At 42.5% G+C, this 22,297-nt stretch overlaps 1 protein-coding gene across 6 annotated transcripts in view; it reads right to left on the reverse strand.

Annotated features, from left to right (window-relative positions):
* Positions 1-22,297, reverse strand: part of rasgrf1 (Ras protein specific guanine nucleotide releasing factor 1) — a 188,324-nt gene that overhangs the window by 16,158 nt on the left and 149,869 nt on the right. For all 6 annotated transcript variants that reach the window (XM_083552609.1, XM_083552606.1, XM_083552605.1 and 3 more), the window contains one exon: positions 12,096-12,180. In XM_083552609.1, coding sequence (XP_083408735.1) covers positions 12,096-12,180 — 85 coding nt within the window. The remainder of the gene's footprint in view (positions 1-12,095; positions 12,181-22,297) is intronic.

Here is a 22,297-nt window from a genome sequence, read left to right on the forward strand (position 1 = left end):
AGATTTTGGGGAACAACCTCCTTCCCTCAGTTAGAGCATTGAAGATGGGTCGAGGCTGGGTCTTCCAACATGACAATGACCCGAAGCACACAGCCAGGATAACCAAGGAGTGGCTCTGTAAGAAGCATATCAAGGTTCTGGCGTGGCCTAGCCAGTCTCCAGACCTAAACCCAATAGAGAATCTTTGGAGGGAGCTCAAACTTCGTGTTTCTCAGCAACAGGCCAGAAACCTGACTGATATAAAGAAGATCTGTGTGGAGGAGTGGGCCAAAATCCCTCCTGCAGTGTGTGCAAACCTGGTGAAAAACTACAGGAAACGTTTGACCTCTGTAATTGCAAACAAAGACAACTGTACCAAATATTTACATTGACTTTCTCAAGTGTTCAAATACTTATTTGCAGGTGTATCATACAAATAAATAGTTAAAAAATCATACACTGTGATTTCTGGATTTTTTTTTTTAGATTATGTCTCTCACAGTGGACATGCACCTACGATGACAATTTAGACCCCTCTATGATTTCTAAGTGGGAGAACTTGCAAAATAGCAGGGTGTTCAAATACTTATTTTCCGCACTGTATATATATATATATATATATATATATATATATATATATATATATATATATATATATATATACACACACACACACACACACACACACACACACACACACACACACACAGTCATGGCCAACAATTTTTTAATGGCTCCCAATACAAACCCCACTCCACACCAACAGAGGGAGCCATCTCTCGAGTTCAGAACACTTCCAGGCGAAGAAATACTTCCTGTATTCACAAATCATAAGCCATGCTAATGGTACACTACAGTGCGAAGTGTTGTGTTTTCCAAGCGCATACCGAGACATTTTCACTGTTTATGTTCATTGCCTTATTGCACACCAGCCTTGCTTTTATTTATGACAATTTATGACTTTGTCATTCATCTGATTTGTTTGCCTCGCTGATTGCCTTCTTTGTGTACCAGACTATTGCTAATGTGACTATGTTCTAGATGTACGTGTGGCTTATCTGTGCTGTTTCTTTAATAAACTGCATCTGGATTCTATACAGCCTGGGTCAAACTTACAGAATATTTCACCACAAGATTATCCAGTAGAACAACTATAGAATGTTCTGCTACCACGCAGAAATGATATCGGCATACCCGCAGCAACTCAAGATGCACTAGATGGCTAACACTCACCTCACGCAAGCTCTGCAAGCTATGCCGGCCAGCTGTCCCAAACCGACCAAAATGGCGGCGGACCATTATGATAGCTCTGCCGACCATTGCTGCAGCAGAGTATGCTTTAATATTTGGGACACTGGCTGCTCAAAGTAGTTGGAATGATATGGCCCTTCAAGCCATGTTCCAAAAAGGTCTGCATCACAGTCTACAGGCTGAGATGGCCTGCAATGATAAAAAAAACTCCCGTTGTCAAAGTACATTACACTAGCTATCCGCCTATAACATAATTCACTGCCGATTACCTAATTCGGAGCCAGCACCCAATGCAACGTCCCCGTCCATCCTGAACCTCTGCCCACGTGAGTTTGAATCTTTGTTCACACAGTCTTCTATTGCCTGTGCAGCTTTATTCTATTAATGAACATCGTACCTTCTCATCGCCTTTAGATTCAGGGTCAGCCGTCATTCTTATCAACCAGCTGCTGGTTGAAGACCTCACGCTCCTAATGATTCCATGTGTCACACCAGTCACAATCACTGAGATGGATATCAGTCCAATAGGTGACTGTTTCATAACCCATTAAACCACTTCAGTCCCACTATGAGTGGGTTAATTTCATGTGGATAAGCTTAATTTGTTCATCATCTCCTCCCCAGACAATCCTATCATTCTAGGGTTTCCATGGCTGTTTTCCATGTTTATTACATGACCCTGTAATATTATGGAAGCACAAAGAACTGCTACATTGGTCATCCAACTGCCTTAAACACTGTCCCCAGCATTAGCAGGATTCTTTTTTGTGGAGACGAATGATGGGGGATTAAGGCCCTGCATAGACTACCATGGCCTAAATGCCATCACGGTGTGGTACCCGTACCCACTCCCGCTAGTATCATCAACCCTTGAACAGCTACGGGAGACTATCTACTTAACCCGATTAGATTTCCGCAGTGCATATAACCTGATCCAGCTCAGCGAGAGGGGTAAAAGGAAAACCACCTTTCATACAACAAGGGGGCACTATGAGTACCAGGTAACGCCATATGGCCTGACGAACACACCAGCTGTATTTCAAGCCTTCATGAATAAAATTATTCGGGACCTACTAAACTCTTGTATCATCATGTATATTGACGACATTTAAGTATACTCTAAAACCTATGACCTCCACATCCATCAAGTACGCACAGTACTAGGGAGGCTGTTGCAGCACCAACTTATGGTAAATTCAGAAAGGTTTGAGGTTCACAAGAGTTCCACCACCTTCCTGGGATATGTCATCAGCCAGCAGGGGGTGGAGATGGACAAGAGTGAAGTGGAAGCAGTCACAGCATGGCCTCAACCCTCGAGTATCAAGGAACTTCAAAGGTTCCTAGGTCTTGCAAACTTTTATCCACCAGTCATCAGAAACAACAGCACCAGGCTTACTTTGTGGGGTGATTAACCTCTGCACCCAACTTGCAACACACAGACCATAGCATCCCCTTTAAAGTGGAGGTAGATGCCTCCAGATTGAGGTATTCGTGGCATACCGTCTCAAATAACATGTAAATTACCCCTGGCAGAGTTCAATTATGATGTGGGGAACGGGGAAATACTTTCCATTAAGGAGGCATTAAAGGAGTGGAGACATTGGTTAGATGGGGCCCACAACCAATTCCAAGTGATCACTGACCATCGTAACGTGAACTGTTATAGACACAAGGAACTTTATTTTGTGTGAGATATTAAGATAATCCACAATCCAAAAATTAATACATTTAAAGTGATATTTAACTCCTATAGCAAATAAATGTAATGCCCTATTAAGAAATCTCAGACTGATTGGAGAGACGTTTCACTCCAAATGGCAAGATTATACCCATTACTCACACCCACATTTAAAATACTCAAGAATGGAATTTATATATTATAAAAACAGACAAATTTTAACTGAATGTAGCATAGGAGTCAAGTCAAAAGTCAAGAAGCTTTTATTGTCATTTCAACCATATATTGCTGATGCAGTACACAGTGAAATTAGACAATGTTCCTCTAGAACCCTGATGCTACATAAAACAACCTAGAGCTACATAACAGAACACAGAGCTAAGGACTAAAGTAAGTTGTCCTCACCACATAAAGTGCATCATGTGCAACCTGGTGCAAACAGTACAAGACAAGACAGTGTAGGACAAATACACAAAACACAAATTAGCACCGAAAGTAAACCTACTGTATGTTATACAGTACAGTGTACATAAAAAAAGCTGTATACAGGAGTGTGCTTGTAAATAAACACAAAATGTAAACAAAACAGCAATAGCAGCAGTCAAATTGATGTGCAAAAACAGTGTGTAAACAGTTATGTAGTTATAATAAAATAATATATAATATGGGTGGTGCTAAAGACATGGATGTGTGAAATGAGAATGAGTGTGTGTTTAAGTTCAGATTTGTAGCAGCTCAGTGACACACAGTTGAGTGAGTGTGCGCATGTAAGATTCAGTTCCAGTTCAGTTGTTTGTGTTGAGGAGCCTGATGGCTTGAGCGAAAAACTGTTGCATAGTCTGGATGTGAGGGCCTGAATGCCTCCGAACTGCTTCCCTTATGGTAGGAGAGTGCAAAGTGTGTGTGGGGTCGTTCACAATGCTGTTGGATTTGCAGATGCAGGTGTAAATGTCTGTTATAGAGGGGAGAGTGACTCCTATGATCTTCTCAGCTTCTCTTCACTAGCCTCTCTAGGGTTTTGTAATCCAAGATGGTGCAGTTTCCAAACCAGACACTGATGCAGCTGCTCGGGATGCTCTCAATGGTCCCTCTGTAGAACATGGTCAGGATAGGAGGAGGGAAATGGCCTTTCCTCACCCTTGTCAGAAAGTAGAGACGCTGCTGAGCTTTCTTGGTGAAAGAGCTAGTGTTCAGTGACCTAGTGAAGTTCTTCGCCTGATGAACACCAAGAAATTTGGTGCTCTTGATCTCCACAGAGGAGCCATCGATGATCAGTGGAAAATGGCTGCTATGTGCTCTCCTAAAGTAAAAAACTATTGCTTTGGTTTTGTCAACGTTCAGAGAGAGGCTGTTGACTCTAAGCCAAGCTGTTTCTGTTGCACCTACTCTCTGTATGCTGATTCATCGTTCTTGCTGATGAGACCCAATATGGTCGTGTCATCAGCAAACTTGATGTGGTTCGAGCTATTCATTGCTACACAGTCAGCAGCAGAGTCAGCAGAGTGAACAGCAGTGGGCTGAGCACACAGTCCTGAGGGGCCCCAGTGTAAATGAATTCAAGATGGCGGCACGGCAGTAGCTCGCAGCGGCCTCTCCGGATCCAAAAATGGTGCTTTCAAATTGGTCCACAAAGACCAGGCCCCCAGCCCTCAGGGTCACCTGGTGCAGGTAGCCGGGAGAGAGGACGTCGGAAGCGATGCTCGAGGAAGCCGAAGCGCGGCAAGCGAGCGGGTGTCCGTGCTAGGCTAAATGCTTACCCTAGCCGGCCGGCTCTCGCTTCCATTTTTCTTTCTAACGTCTGCTTCCTGGACAATAAACTGCACTACATCCGACTCCAGCCAAACACACGGCGAGAGTTTAGAGACTGTTGCGTCTTTGTTTTCACGGAGACGTGGCTTAGCGACAGAGTTCCCGGAAGCCGCCATCCAGCTAGACGCAGTTCTGTGCGGTAAGAATCGCGGTGGTGGAGTGTGTGTTTATATCAACACGGAATGGTGTAAGAACTCTGTGCTTGTTTCACGCTACTGCTCATCGCTAGTGGAGTTTGTGACTGTTAGATGCAGACCTTTTTATTTACCACGGGAATTTACCACTGTTTTCATTGTCGGAGTGTACATTCCTCCCAGCGCTAATGCTAAGGAGGCACTGATTGAACTCTATTAGCGACCTGCAGAATGCTCACCCCGACAGAGTGTTTATTATCGCCGGAGATTTCAACCATGTGAATCTCAGGACTGTTTGCAACAAGAAGAGCGGACACGCTGGATCTTGTTTACACAAACATCCCCGGCGCGTATCGTGCGGAGCCCCGCCCCCATCTCGGTTACTCAGACCACTGCTCTGTTGTGTTAATTCCAGCATACAGACCACTCATCAGACGCTCTAAACCGGTTCAGAAACAGGTGAAAACCTGGCCAGAAGGAGCTACTTCTGCTCGTCAGGACTGTTTTGAGTGCACTGACTGGGCCATGGCTGCAACCAATGGCGATTCCATCAACTTGGAGGAGTACACATCATCAGTGACCAGCTACATCAGCAAATGTGTTGATGATGTGACCATCTCCATGACGATCACTACACGCTCCAACCAGAAGCCGTAGATGACTGCAAAAGTGCGTGTGCTGCTAAAACAAAGAGACTCTGCCTTCAGAACTGGGGACAAAGCGACCTTAAGAACAGAAAGGGCCAAACTGTCCCGTGCCATCAGAAAGGCGAAGGGCGCACACGTAAAGAAAATCCACGACCACTTCCAGGACAGCGGAGACACCCGGCGCATGTGGCAGGGCATCCAGGCGATCACAAAATACAAGACTACATTACCTGCTTGTGAACGTGACGCCTCCCTCCCAGATGCGCTGAATGACTTCTATGCCCGGTTTGAGGTACAGAACAACGTAAAGGCAAGGAAGACCACCCCTCCTCCCACTGACCAGGTGCTCTGTCTAACCACAGCTGAAGTGAGGAAAACGCTATGCAGAGTTAACCAACGGAAGTCTGCTGGACCTGACAACATTCCTGGCAGAGTGCTCAGCTCCCACCCTTACTGGACCCCATGCAGTTTGCGTATCGTCCAAACCGTTCCACTAACGATGCTATCTCCACAACCCTCCATTTGGCCCTTACCCACCTGGATAACAAGGACTCATGCACGAAGGCTGTTCATTGACTTCAGCTCAACATTCAACACAATCATTCTGTAGATGCTGTTCCTAATCCGGCCTGACTAAGGTCTCCCAGTCAGGAAGTCCAAGATCCAGTTGCAAAGGGAGGTGTTCAGGCCCAGTGAGCTCAGTTTCTCAATCAGGTGCAGAGGGATGATTGTGTTAAATGCTAAAATGAAGTCTATGAACAGCATTCGTACGTATGTGTCCTTATTGTCCAGGTAGGTGAGGGCCAAATGGAGGCTTGCAGAGATGGCATTAACTGTGGAACGGTTTGGATCATACGCAAAATGCATGGGGTCCAGTGAGGGTGGTGACTGGGTCTTAATGTGCCTCATGATGAGCCTCTCGAATGGGGGAGCCTCTTCATGATGGGTGTGAATGTGACGGGTCAATAGTCGTTGTCTTGAGGCACATAGGAATAACTGCGCTGCTCACAAAGATGAAGACATTCACAAATGTAGAACAAAAAATAGAAGAAAGTTACGCAACATGATCAGCATAAAACCAAATAGTTTAGCAATGCAGTTTACAAAAGAGTTGTTAAAGAGTCACTGGCAATAGAGACACACAGAGCCTGTGTGGGAAGTTCTGACTACAGAATGCTTCCCTGAGTGTTTCACCAAATCTCCTTAAATACCCAAACCATCACAAACACTCCCGTATTCAAAGTAAAAAAAGCTTTGCAAACCCTTTGTTGGGACAGGATGTTACCTAAAACCAAATAGACCCTGGGGTAAAAACCAACATCTTCTCTGGGACATTCCTCATTTCAGTAGGACAGAATATTTCCCAAACCCGATGTCTTTAATTTTGGCTCAAGGATGGGTGAGAGGGCAGCTGAACAAATGGCATTCTCTCCTCAGATTAAAGAGATCCTTTGCTCAGATTAAAAAGTTTATTGTTTTGTTGCATGGTAGTTCCAAGGGTCTGGCCTCATTAAGTTGCATGGCAGTTCTCAGGGTATGACCTCATTAAGAGCTCTGACCATCCTTACACAGTGCACAGACCTTAGCGCTCATCCATAGCTTCTGGTTAGAGCGTGTGGTAATGGTCTTAGAGATGGTCATGTCATCAATGAACTTGCTGATGTAGCTGGTCACTGATGATGTGTACTCCTTCAAGTTGATAAAATCGCTGTTGTTTGCAGCCTGTTTCACTTTCAAATTTCCCCTATTCCATCCGTCAGCTGCAAACGATGCTGAGGTCTGGAGGCCTGGTCCATGAAGCAAGCCGAGGTCGCATTGCTTCTCTCACAGATCATCATTAATTATGTTGTTAGAGTTGTTTCTGTGTTTCTGGAGTGTTTGGTACATGTATGGTACACAAGGACACCTGTTGCTCCAATATCCATAAGTTGCATAAGGTGAGCTACAAAATAAAAGTAGCACCAATTTGGATCCGGAGCGGCTGCTGCAAGCTATTGCCACACCACCATCTTGGATTATTATAATAGACAATGGACCTATCAAGCCATGCACCTGTATATGCCTAATGTGTTTGAATATAATTTGCATTAATACATTATAAAGACTGAATTCTAGCATTCTAAATAATGAGCAGATTATAGCACATATGAAAATGGAAATCAAACACTAAGAGAATGACAATGGAAAATATTTCAATCTGTACTGTGGGATGCCTATAAAGCTTGTGGAAAAATAAAATTGAAGAAACTACATTAAGTAAAATACTAAGCAGAAATTCCCTAAATTACAAAAAAAAAAAAAAAAAATTCTGAAAAAAATAATAAAATAAAAAATAAAAGAAAATTATGTGCAAATAAAACAATGCAATTATGAAGCTGGGAGTAGGCTGATAAAACTCATGCCATTTGGGCTTCAAAGAAGAACTTAACACAATCTAAAAATCCCTATAACAAAAATAATAATAATGATAAAAATGGGGAACAAATAACAAAACTCCTAGAAAACTTGAGGAAAAATCTTAACATTGCATGAGAACCAACAAAAATACTCAAAGATTAAACAGAATGGCTAAAAAAAAAAAAAAGCTAAGAACAAGGGATGAAGACACGGGAAAACAGACCACACAACTTTAACAAACAAGCAACTAGACTGACACAAAAGGGGAACTTGAATGTTATTGATTCTTTCTTACCAAATTATCTGTGAAAAACTGATTTGAAACAATTCCCATTGTTAAAAGCACTATACAAATAAAAATTAATTCAATTAAATTAAATACACAGAGACTAAGGAGACACAGGTGGAAGCACTGAGGTGGTGTGTGTATAAGATATCTTTCAAGAATTGTAGTAAAAAGGCATGTTAATGTCATATTAATTCTAATTTATCACTTGTTTAAATACTTTTAATAATTTACAGAAAATGTATCTGAATCAAAAATAGATATTTATTTGTAAGTTATTAAAAATTACCCAAGTTAACAGTGAAAGAAACACTAGTTTAATTTAACAAATCACAGGTATAGACAGACGGGTTTACAGGTGAATAGTATAAAAATATATCAATAAATAAAAATTTGTATCATGTGGAATTAGGCAATCATTCAATTCAATTCAATTTAATTTAACAAAGAACATTGTCTCAAAACAGCTTTACACAGATAATGTAGTGATAAAGAATTAATAAGATGTTGTTTTAAGTGTAAGTTTGTCCCTGATGACAAGCTGGTGGCAACTGTGGCAAGGAAAAACTCCCCGAGATAATCGGGAATGTGCATAAGGAAGAAACCTTAAGAGGAACCAGTCTCAAAAGGGGAACCCATCCTCATCTGGGTGGTAGCAAATGTCCATTTATTACAAATAAATGATGTTGAGGTTTGCAGTGATTGTAATCAGATGCAAACTGTAGTACTAAGTCAGTGTAGCAGACTGTTGACATTACCTACAGTCCAAGTTCAAATCCTTAGTGTTCCTGTTCTTACTCTGTAATTTCATGAATCCCCAGGGCATTGATGAGAAACCATCAACTGTTGTATGAAGGACTAGTAGTATGGACTCTGCATTCTGAACTAACTGAACCTGATTTATGCACTCTCTTGAACACTTGAGATAAACAGTGTAGGGTTTAAATCACTGTAATGTTAATGGAAGCAGGTCAGAGATCGTGGGCCCTTGTTTTTAATGATGAAGTCATTTGCAGATGGAAACAATCTGTTTTTGTGGCATGAGATTTTGGTTCTGATGGTCCATAGTCTCCTGCCAGAGGGGAGTGATTCAAAAAGTCTGGTGGAAGATTGTAGACAATCACCATCTCTGTAGACACACTGACACACAATGACACTCTGCAGTTTGTCTTTGTGTTAAGCAGAGGCAGCAGATAGTGATGTAGAAGGGAAGTATAGATTCAATGATGGGGTATAGAAGTGCACCATAATTTTCTTTGGTAAGTTGAACTTATTCAGCTGTTGCTGGGAATACAACCGCTGGTATGCATTTTTTTTTTTTTTTAATCAGAGAGTTGATATTCAGCTCCCACTTGGACAGGCACGAAATTGCCGGTCTGCGGTGGAACAAGCCCAACACTTTAATACAGCCGCTGGGTCCATTTTTGGCCAGACTATTCTGTCAGGAACTCACAGGACACGATGCACAGACAGATTATTCTGTCAGTAACTCACTTGACACAATGCACAGCCAGAGCACAGGTGACAAGGTGAGTGAGGACCCAAATGCAGGATGCCACAGGAGTAAGGTGAAAACAGGCTTTGATGGGGCAAAAACAAAGTCCAATAAACAGTCCAGGGTCAAAACACAGGCAAACAAGCAATGCAGGGAAGACAAAACCAAAGCTGAAAAAACAGTCCAAAACATCCAAAGCCGGCAAACAGAACAATATAGGCAGGGGAGAAACACAAACCAAAAACCGGTCCAGAGTTCAAAACCAGAGCATAGCAGAACAGGGAGCAGGAGCAGAAACAGGAACCAGAGCAGGCAGGGTGGCAAGAATATTCTCAGAGACTTTGTTTCTTTGGTGTCCTTAAATACCAGGAGGCGTGGAAAAAACGACAAGATGGCTGCTGACCCGAAAGTGTGTGCAGCGGAACCACTATGTGCCTGGAAGATCCTGACAGATTGTTCCCGGTCTCAATGCAGTATCTCTTGTGTCTGATGTGCTTTCTGGTTTCCCTCATTGTTGTTTGATGTGCTATTTCTGAATCCTCTGTACCTAGGATTCACCACCAGCCTCACTCTCTTGAAGATTCTCACTCAACCTGCTTTCAGTTCCTCACTGAGGCTCTTAAGCCTGTGAGCACAGTTTGAGGCCTGGCCTCAGCACTTTCCAGGTCTGCAGTGGTCACCTCCTAACCACCCCCAAATATATTTTTAATATTTTCCCTTCATGCCCACATGACCTCTGAACTCTCATGAACAAGACTTTGTTACCCTTAGTACAACACTGATTGATATCTATTAAAATAATCATGAGCCCAATACCTTCTTTTCAACAACTTGAAAAAAAAAATGCACAAATAAGGCTATGCATGTTGTGACACGTTAGAGTAAGGAGTAAGGAGTTTCTTTCATCATTTATTAATCTCACAATTTCATGCTTGCTGTTGAAATGATGCTGAACTGTATGTTTGTGCTAAGTAGATATCACCAAGTAGCAATAAAAAAAGAGCGCAAACTCACCCCTGATAAGTGACTTGTTGCATGCTTGAACAGTTTAGGGTTTTTTTTTCACTCAAATGAAGTAGACAAATGGCAGATTTTTTATTTGAGTGATTCTGAGAAACTCCACCATAATGTGGTATGGCAGCTCCCCTGTGTGTAAAAGCAAATCTATCACACTTTCCTATGAATCTAAATAAAGACTCTGTTCACTGCAGTTTGTATAAGATTCCCGCTTCTGGGTCCTCTTGTGTACACATCACAAGTTTAAGTTCATTAAAATATTTCATGAAAACACTGTTTAGAGTACCAGGAAGTTATTCTAGTCATTGGAAGTCATTGAGACATTCTGGTGAAATCTTTTTGGGCATAGACAATAGTGGAAGACTGTAATGAAAGGCTAACATTTTATTAGAGTAAATGAAAATTTAGTTTGTGGCCCAAGACCCTGTGAAGTCATGTTACTTTGTTGATGTTAGTTTTTCTCATAGTAGTGGTCACCTAAAGAGAATTTATGACAAGCACTTTCTCATTGTCTATAGGTAAGGGTGTGCTCCAACCCTGTTGTTTTGTTAATCAAAACCAAAACATGGGAAATAACCCCTGCTAATTTATGAGAAATAGATTTTTGTAGCAATGGCTTTTATTTTATTTTTCAATTCAATTTAAATTTTAGTTTTTCAATGCATTAATTACAACTGTCCCTAATGCACATTTTAATTCTCTCCTGGCATTGCTGTAAGGGGTAACACTGTAAGGTTTTATTGCAGAATCTATGTAGGTCAGAACTGATATACAGCATTCATACTGCATATCAGCTACCATTGAAAAAACATCCCAGTCTGTAAGCAAAACAATCTTGCAGTCATGTGGCCTTCCACTGGCTTTGCTATACTCATTAGAGGCTTATAGGATTGGATAAACACCTTTGCAAACTCCGAAATATCATATAATATAATATAAGTCTCCTGGGACAATCATTAAGAGTATTTTTATAGATGTAAAGTAAGCTGGTTGCTAATAGCATCATGTGACTTCTCCAGGACTATAGTGCTGGTTTGTGGAGATTGTGAGGTCAAGAATTGGCAAAGATGACTTGTGTGGATTATCAATTATCTGTACTCAGAGGCTTGCTCTCTATCCCCACTTTTTACTTCCTTTTAGTACATCGACCACATAACCTGTCAGCCTGGACAGGATGAACTTGTAATTTCTGAAACCATATTCCTATCATAGATCTATGGTATATTTTTGTAGATTACACAGCTTGCCACCATCTTGGCTTGATAACAGGTGAGACAAATAAAGGGAAAGATGACTGCATGCAGACAAGTAATTATCACCACCCCTGGCAATTAGGATGGGTAAAAGCGTAAAGTATAATTTCAGTACTCATGTACATAAAGGTCAAAAGATACATATGTACATCATTGAAGTGCTTTGTCGTTGTCATGATGTAGGGTGTCTTTTCATTTTTGTCATTCTTCATCCAGCCCTGGCCGAAGAACTCCCTAGAAATAAAAGCAAGATTGTTGCATTAAGAGCACTACAATAATAATAATAATAATAATAATAATAATAATAATAACAATTATAATAATAACAATTTTATTTATATATATATATATATATATATATATATATATATATATATATATATATACTGTATATATATATATATATATATATATATATATATATATATATATATATATATATATATATATATATATATACTGTATATATATATATATATATATATATATATATATATATATATATATATATATATATACTGTATATATATATATATATACTGTATATATATATATATATATATATATATATATATATATATATATATATATATATATAAAACAAGTTTTTAAAACAATGTATACTTTTCGCATTTGTGCCATTTTCTTGCACCATGATAATACTGCCTAACAATAAATATAAAATGGTTGTCTGTCTAATCCCTTAAAAAGAAGGTAATTTAAAAGAAACAGCAGGAAGAACTAACAATGCAAAAAGTTAAAAAAACAGAGTCAAGCCATTGAAAGGCTGGCCCTTTGGGTCCGATCCAACAGACGAGCTACTGAAGCTCAAATTGCTGAAGAAGTTAATGCTAAATGAATCAGGACTGTTTTGGCAGCAAAAGAGGGACCAGTGGTAATTATGTGTTAATCTTACAGTGGTGTAAAAAAGTGTTTGCCTGCTTCCTGATTTCTTATTGTTTTTGCATGTTCGTCACACTTTTTTATGTTTCAGATCATTAAATTAATTTGAATATAAGTAAAAGATAACAAGTAAACACAACATGCAGTTTTTAAATTAAGGTTTTTATTATTAAGGGAAAATAAAATCCAAAACTTCATAGCCGTGTGAAAAAGTGTTCCCCCCTGTTGAAACTGTGTTCCCCTCTCCGTACAGACAGACAACACAAAACAGTGTGGGACAAAACACATAAGATAGCACCGACCAGTAACCTACTGTATACTCTGAATATACAGTACTGTGCAAAGTGGACTATAAAGACCATAACCAGGAGTATATGTAAACAATCACAATGCAGTGCAAAAACAGCAGTAGTAGCAGTCGAGAGGGGCAAAGAACAGCATGTAAACGGCATAATATGGTTAATAATATAATAATAAATAGATGGTAGTGGAATGGATTGAGATGAGTAATGAGTGTGTGTTGAGTTCAGGTTGTACAGTTCAGTAACACAGTTGAGTGTGTGTGTGTGTGTGTGTGTGTGTGTGTGTGTGTGTGTGTGTGTGTGTGTGTGTGCGTGCGTGTGTGTGTGCGTGTGTAAGTTTCAGTTTAGTTCTGTGTTTTGAGGCTGATACACAGTCTGGATGTGATGGCCCGTATGCTTCGGAACCGCTTTCTGGATGGCAGGAGGGGGGAAGAGTGTGTGTGACGGGTGTGTGGTCGTCCACAATGCTGTTGGCTTTTCAGATGCCACGTGTGGTGTAAATGCCGATGATAGAGGGGAGAAAGACTTAGACGATCTTCTCAGCTGTCCTCACTTTCCTCTGTAGGGTCTTGTGATCTGAGACGGTGCAGTTCCCAAACCAGGCATTGATGCAGCTGCTCAGGATGCTCTCAATGGTCCCTCTGTAGGTCATGGTCAGGATGGGGGAAGGGAGATGGGCTTTCCTTAGCCTCCTCAGGAAGTAGAGATGCTGCTGGGCTTCCTTTAAAATGGAGCTGGTGTTGAGTGACCAGTTGAGGTTATCTGCCAGATGAACACCAAGGAATTTGGTGCATCTTGACCTCCACTGAGGATCCATCAATAATCAATGGAAAATGGCTTTTCTGTGCTCTCCTGAAGTCCACAACCATCTCTTTGGTTTTGTCAACATTCAGAGACAGGTTGTTAGCTACACATCAGGCTGTTAACTGTTCCACCTCCTCTCTGTATGCTGACTCACCATTCTTGCTGATGAAACCCACCACGGTCGTGTCATCGGCGAACTTGAAGATGTGGTTTAAGCTATGCATTGCTACACAGTCTTGAGTCAGCAGAGTGAACATCAGTGGGCTGAGCACACAGCCCTGAGGGGCCCCAGTGCTCAGTGTGGTGGTGCTGGAAATGCTGTTTACAATCCGGACTGACTGAGGTCTCCCAGTCAGGAAGTTCAGGATCCAGGTGCAGATGGAGGTGTTTAGGTCCAGTAGGCCTAGCTTATCAATCAGATACTAAAGGGATGATTGTGTTAAATGCTGAGCTGAAGTCTATGAACAGCATTCGTACGTACGTGTTGTCCTTGTTGTCGAGGTGGGTGAGGGCCAAATAGAGGGTTGTGGAGATAGCATATTATCGTGGAACGGTTTGGATGATACGCAAACTGCACGGGGTCCAGTGAGAGTGGAAGCTGGGTCTTGATGTGCCTCATGACAAGCCTCGATAGGCATGAGTAGATTTCTTCGGCACAGGGACGATGGTTGTTGTCTTGAGGCACGTAGGAACAACGTTTGCTCAGGAAGATGTTAAAGATGTCGGTGAAGACATCCGCTAGCTGTTGTGCACATTCCCTGAGCACTCTCCCAGGAATGTTCTCTGGTCCAGCAGACTTTCATGGGTTAACTCTGCATAGAGTTTTACTTAGTGGGCACGATTTGCACCAGGGATGTTTGTGTAAACAAGATCCATCGTGTTCGCTCCTCTCGTTGCAAAGTTCACATGCTGTTGGAGTTTAGGGAGCACAGTCCTGAAATTCAATTCACTAGCAATGAGCAGTAGCATGAGACAAGCACAGAGTTCTCGTACCATTCCATGTTGATATGAACACACATGCCACCACCGTGAGTCTTACCACACAGAACTGCATTTCTGTCTACACGAAACACGGTTAGCCCTTCTAGCTGGATGGCTTCTTCCGGAACTCTGTCGTGAGCCACGTCTCTGTGAAAACAAAGACGCAGCAGTCTCTGGACCTTCGCCGCATGGTCCGCTGGAGTCGGATGTAATCCAGTTTATTGTCCAGGGAGCAGAAGTTTGAAAGAACAATGCCAGCCGGCCGGCTAGGGTTAGCATTTAGCCTAGAATAGACACCCACCCACTTGCCACGCTTCCGGCATCCCCTCTCCCGGCCACCGGTAGCAGATGACACAGAGGGCTGGGGGGCCTGGTCACAGCTGTCTCTGGTGTCCATGTATTGTGAAATGTCTGGGGCTGTTTTGCTGCCTCAGGACCTGGAAGACGTGCTGTGCTAAATGGAACGATAAATTCTGCTGAAGGAGAATGTCCGCCCATCTGTTTGTGACCTCAAGCTGAAGCTAACTTGGATTCTGCAGCAGGACAAGACCTTGGAGTGGCCTAGTCAAAGTCCTGACCTGAATCCTATTGAGTTGCTGTGGCATCAATCAATCAATCAATCAAGCTTTATTTGTATAGCGCCTTACAGCAACCAAAAGGAGCACAAGGCACTTTCCAGTAAAAACAACACAATCAATAAAAATATAAGAAATATAAAAATGTAAAAATATAAGAACACAAAATATAAGTAAAATAGCAGTGAAGCAGGGCTACGTGTTAAAAGCTTGTATGAATAAATAAGTTTTCAACTGTAATTTAAAAACACTGTGCACAGTGATGAATCGGATGTGAGCTGGGAGTGCATTCCACAGCTTTGGTCCCTGGACGGAAAATGACCGACCACTAAACTTTTTATATCGGAATTTAGGAATGACCAGAGAGGTAAGTCCAGAGGAACGGAGAGTTCTGGCTGGTTGGTAAACTGTTATTAATTCGGTGAGGTAGGCCGGGGCAAGACCATTGATGGCCTTGAAAACGAACAACAAAACGTTATACTCCACCCTATACCGCACCGGAAGCCAGTGGAGCGAGCGGAGGACCGGGGTGATGTGTAATTGTTTTGAGGTGTTGGTAAGAAGACGTGCTGCCGCGTTTTGCACCATTTGGAGCCGACTGAGAGGAGAATGATTGAGTCCAATGTAGAGAGCGTTGCAGTGGATCATGCCATCCTCATCTCTCATCTGCAGCATGTTGTTGGTCTGCAGGGTGCGGTGCTTAGTTGGTTTTCATCATACCTCACTAACAGAACTTTCTCAGTTGTGCTAAATGATCATTCTTCATCGGTTGCTCCTCTGTCATCTGGTGTGCCTCAGGGATCTATTCTTGGTCCCATTCTGTTTTCCCTCTATATGCTGCCACTTGGTCAACTCATTTCCAAAAACGAAGTTAAATTTTTATGCTGACGACCTCCAGATTTATCTTCCTGTGATTCTGAGTGATAATTCTGCATTGTACCCTCTTCATAACTGCCTTCAGGATGTTAATCAATGGCTTTCCCAGAACTTCCTTCATCTGAACGAAGCAAAAACTGAATATATCCTGTTTAGCCCGGACTCACCCAGCAGTTCTCTGAGTTTTGGTCCTCTAACACCTCAGTTTGCGCCTACCGTGCGCAACCTGGGTGTTATTTTTGACCAAAGTATGTTATTCGAGAAACAGACCTTAAAAAGGCATTTCCTGCTCAAAAACCCTCCAATGTGGCTGAATTACAACAATTCTGCATAGATAAGTGGACCAAAATTCCTCCACAGCGCTGTAACAGACTCATTGCAAGTTATCGCAAACACTTGATTGCAGTTGTTGCTGCTAAGGGTGGCCCAACCACTTATTAGGTTTAGGGGGCAAACCCTTTTTTTTTTTAGTTTGATGATCTGAAACATTAAAGTGTGACAAACATGCAAAAAAAGAAGAAATCAGGAAGGTGGCCAACACTTTTTCACATCATTCCATGTGTGTGTGTGTGTATATACGTATATATGTATATACGTATATATATATATATATATATATATATATATATATATATATATATATATATATATATATATATATATATATATATATATATGTGGGTGGGTGGGTGGCTATAGCAGTGAAAAATGTGCTGACACTGTTTTAAGGTACAACAAGTAGAAGGGTTTAAGGCTATGGCAAGGAAAATAAAATTACAAAAAGCTAAATAATCAAGTACACTAAATATATGTACGTTTGTAAATTGTAGGCAGGATGTACAGTATGTAAGGTGTGTGTGAATATAAAGATACACAATACAGGATATACAGTATGTAAGGTGTATACAGATACACACAAATAAAATGACATATATTTATATATAAATATGAGTGGGACAGCCAGAGCCCTGATTTGAACCCTACTGAACATCACTGGAGAGACCTGAAAGTTGCTTTCCACTGACATTCCACATCCAAGCTGGGTCAAGGGTCCGAATGCTTCTGTACTAAAAAAATGTGGAAGGAAGGGTCTAACCTCTTACTGAATGCACTGTATGTATGTATGTATATGTATGTATGTACTGACAGCGTGGTCTGCCACCAACAACCTAACCTTTAACGCCATAAAAACAAAAGAGTTCATTGTAGACTTTCAGAACTTTAATAGACACTCCCCAGTCTACATCAATGTTAAGTTCTTGAAAGTTTACATGTCTAAAGATCTGTCCTGGCACCAGAACACTTCAGCTCTGGTTAGGTAGGCACAAGAGTGCTTGTACTTCTTGAGGTGTCTTGAGAAATCTTATCTAGTCAAGTCAAGTTTATTTCCCAATTATTTTTTTAAACAGACATTGTCTCAAAGCAGCTTTACAGAAATCAACAGTCAAGGTGAATGGTGTGCATTTATCCCTGATGAGCAAGCCGTGGCGACTGTGGCATGGATAAACTTCCTTAGATGATATGAGGAAGAAACCTTTAGAGGAACCAGACTCAAAAGGGGAACCCATCCTCATTTGGGTGACATCAAGAATGTGATCTGTCCTCAGCGATTCTATGGATGGTTTTTACCGCTGCATTATTGATAGCATCCTGGCCAAGTCAATCACTGTACGGTATGTAGGCTCCACTATGTGTGAATTTAAAGCCCTGCAAAGGGTAATCAAAACCACCCAATGCATCACTAGCACTCAACTACCTGCCAATGAGCACCTTCACCACAGCATGTCTGCACAGAGCTTACATCATTAAGGACTCCTCAAATCCCAGTCATACTGTATATATATATGTGTGTGTATCTGTATACACCTTACATACTGTATATACTGTATTGTGTATCTATATATATACACACCTTACCAAACATGTACATCCTACCTACTATTTTACAAACATGTACATATATTTAGTGTACTTGATTATTTATCTTTTTGTAATTTTTTTTCCATGCCATAGCCTTATAACCTTCTACTTGTTGTACCTTAAAACAATGTCTGCACATTTTTCACTGCTATAGCCTTTATATTTATTCACTTTACATAGATGTTGGTAACAACTCATGCAATTCAAAGAAATCAAACCATACATATCCATACATTATGTGTAATAATGTGAAATGCAAAGGAAAAAAGTATTAAAGACAAGGTATATTCTGCTCGTTCAGGTAAGCGCTTTGTGTGTGTTATCTGCAGAATTCCTGCTTTCCCCGCTTCATTTTGGGGGGAAGACACGCACCCGATGTGTTGTTTGCTAAGCTTAGGAGCGTGCTTAGTCGGCTCTCGAGGGTATTGGTTGTTAGCATTTTAGCCGTGTTTCTCGCTGTGCGCAAATGTTATTGGGACTAAGTAGCGCGGCTACGGGACGATGCCGCTTGTGGTAGGGACGCTAACTAGCTTTCTCTCCTTTCTGAGTGCCACGGTGACCCCTCCTGGCCTGACCTGGTTACGCTGTAGGTAAGGGCGATTGCTGGCGGGTCCAGGAGACTGCGGTGGCCTTTCAGTGGTACTTCCTCGCCGCTCCAATGGGGCTGCTCGGCGGCAGCCTCGCCCTGGTACATCCAGGCACACCGAAATAGCCCGGAAAGAGAGCGTCTCTAGAGACACTCTAAGCCCGAGGAGGGGCTGGACGACTTGAGGTTCATCCTCGCCTCTAGTGAACGGGCTGTGGTGCGTAAGCCTGACAGCTTGCATCTTGCTATGGTGCCCGTCCCTGCCCGGCACCACCAGGAGGCCGGTCTGTCGGCCCTGCCACAGGGTGTTTAGGACGCTGCCTCCCTCCAGCAGTTACCTCTCTTATTCCACCCGAAAGTTCGTTGCGGATGGGGGTCATCCGCCACCTCTCAGGGGGCTTCAGGGGGCTTCAGGCGGCCCGTACTTCATTGTTCCGAAAGAAGGACGGCGGGTTGCATCCCATTCTGGATCTGCACTCCTTGAATCACTCACTTATGAGACTCGGGTTCAGGATACTCGCTCAGAGAGGTCGTGTCTCAGATCAAGTCCGAAGACTGATTTGTCAAACGTTAGATCTAGAGGTCACATGCTCCCACGTCGCCGTCCTTCCCACACACGAGAGGTTCCTGAAGTTGCTTTAGGGGCGAAGCTTACCAATATCGGTCTTCCTGTTCGGCCTAGCACTCTCACCCCGTACCTTCACAAAGTGCGTGAATGCAGCGCTGACCCTGCTGCGGCTTTAGGGCGTCCGCATTTTGTATTATATCAACAATTGGTTGATATTGGCTCGTTCAGAGCACCAGGCAGTTCGGCATCGAGATGTCATTCTCATCTGCATGAAGGAACTGGGGTTCAGACTGAAACGCCGGGATAGAGTGTACTTTCTCCAGCACAGAGAACCAATTTTCTCTGCGTGGTGTGGGATTCAGCCAGGTTGCGGGCACGGTTGTCTCCCGCCCGGATCGAAGTCATCCTCACCGCAGTCGGGAGGGTAGGGGCAGGCCAGCCACCCACTGTGAGGCAGTTCCAGAGGCTGCTTTGTCTCATGGTGGCAGCGTCCAGTGTAATCCACTCAGCCTCCTCCACATGAGGCCCCTCCATTGGTGGCTCCGGGGCAGAAGGGTTCTCCCCTAAAGGTAGTCCATATCATACCATCAAGGTCTCGAGGCGTGCCCTTTCGACCCTTGGATGCATGGAAGGACCAACATTTCTGTCCCGAGGCCCTGTTTTAGGGATTTCTTATCGTCGCATAACGCTAATGACGGACGCTTCCCTCACGGGGTGGGGGAGCGGTCATGAGTGGCCACTCCACCCAGGGTCTGTGAAGCGGCCCACGTCTCTCGTAGCACGTAAATTGCCTGGAGATGTTGGCAGTGTTTTGGGGTTGAAACACTTCCTCCCAGGCCTAAGGGACCACCATGTGTTGGTCCGCATGGACAATACTGCGGTGGTCTCGTACATCTACCACCAGGGGGGCCTCCGGTCTCGCCCCTTGCAAACAACTGGCGCGGGAGGTCCTCTTCTGGTCCCAGGACAAACTCCTCTCATTGATAGCCGTTTACATCCCGGGACGGTTGGATGTCAGAGCAGATGCCCTGTCGAGACAGTGGCTGCCATGGTATGGTCATGGCTGAGGCTACGCCTGTACAAGTTCTGGAAAGAGTTCGCTGGGAGGGAGTTTGTCTCCTCCTGGTAGCACCTCATTGTCAAGTCAAGTCAAGTCAAGTCAAGTCAAGTTTATTTGTATAGCGCTTTTCACAACAGACATTGTCTCAAAGCAGCTTTACAGAAAACAACAGTGAAGGTGAATGGTGTGCGTTTGTCCCTGATGAGCAAGCCGTGGCGACAGTGGCAAGGAAAAACTCCCTTAGATGATATGAGGAAGAAACCTTGAGAGGAACCAGACTCAAAGGGGAACCCATCCTCATATGGGTGACATCAAAAGTTTGGTCATAAATCTTTCAACAATACAGAACAATTTGTGATCATCATAAATCCAGCATCAGCTTCTCCATGCCAGGGCCTTTAAACACTCGGCATCTACTTCTCCATGATCATCCATAGGTCCATAATCTTCACGAGGTGGGACGTGACTGGAGCTGGCCAAACCTCAGGATGCCTCGGGATGGGGAGAGAAAGAGAAGCAGTGGAGAGGAATTAGCGTAGCTGCTGTTCATGATATTAACAGCACAAGTTGATAATGTGCATGTGATCAGATGTTCTGGAGCACAAGGTTATGATGTGATGTGTGTGATGTGTGTTATGTGTAGGCTTTGCTAAAAAGATATGTTTTTAATCTGCACTTAAACTGGGAGAGTGTATCTGAACCCCGAACACTGTCAGGAAGACTATTCCAGAGTTTAGGAGCTAAATGTGAAAATGCTCTACCGCCTTTAGTGGACTTTGCTATTCTAGGAACTACTAGAAGCCCAGAGTTTTGAGATCTCAGGGAGCGTGACGGATTGTAGCGTGTTAAGAGACTGGATAGATACATGGGAGCCAAACCATTTAGTGCTTTATAAGTGAGTAGCAGTAGTTTGTAGTCTATTCGAAACTTAATAGGAAGCCAATGTAGGGACGATAAGATTGGGGTTATATGATCGTATTTTCTTGACCTAGTAAGAACTCTTGCTGCGGCATTCTGAACTAACTGAAGCTTGTTTATTAATGATGCAGGACATCCACCTAGTAATGCATTACAGTAGTCTATTCTAGAGGTCATAAACGCATGGACGAGCTTCTCTGCATCAGATATAGATAACATATTTCTTAGCTTAGAAATATTTCTAAGGTGAAAGAAGGCTGTTTTTGTAACTTGATTGATGTGATTTTTGAAAGATAAGTTGCTGTCTAAAATAACTCCCAGGTCTTTTACCGTTGAACTAGTAGTTACAGAACAACCATCTAAATGCAGGCTGAGATGCTGGAGCTTCTGTGTACTATTTTTTTGGCCGATGAGCAAAATCTCCGTTTTATCAGAATTTAATAGCAGAAAGTTATGGGTCATCCAATCTCTTATTTCTTCAACACACTCAGTTATGCGAGCTAATTGAGCTGTATCGCCTGGTTTGGATGAAATATATAGCTGGGTATCATCAGCATAACAATGGAAGCTAATTCCATGCCTTCTAATAATATTTCCTAATGGAAGCATGTATATTGTAAAAAGCAGGGGTCCCAGAACTGACCCTTGTGGCACGCCATAATTTACTAGCATTATCCTGGATAGCTCTCCATTTAAATCTACGAAATGGTAACGATTGGACAGGTAGGATTTAAACCAGCTTAATGCCTGTCCCTGAATACCGATGTAATTCTGTAAGCGATCGAGGAGAAGATCATGATCTATAGTGTCGAACGCAGCACTAAGATCTAGTAAAACTAATAGGGAGATGTAGCCTTG

This window comes from Silurus aristotelis (genome assembly GCF_946808225.1).
Source record: "Silurus aristotelis genome assembly, chromosome: 10".
NCBI classification, from domain to species: Eukaryota; Metazoa; Chordata; class Actinopteri; order Siluriformes; family Siluridae; genus Silurus; species Silurus aristotelis.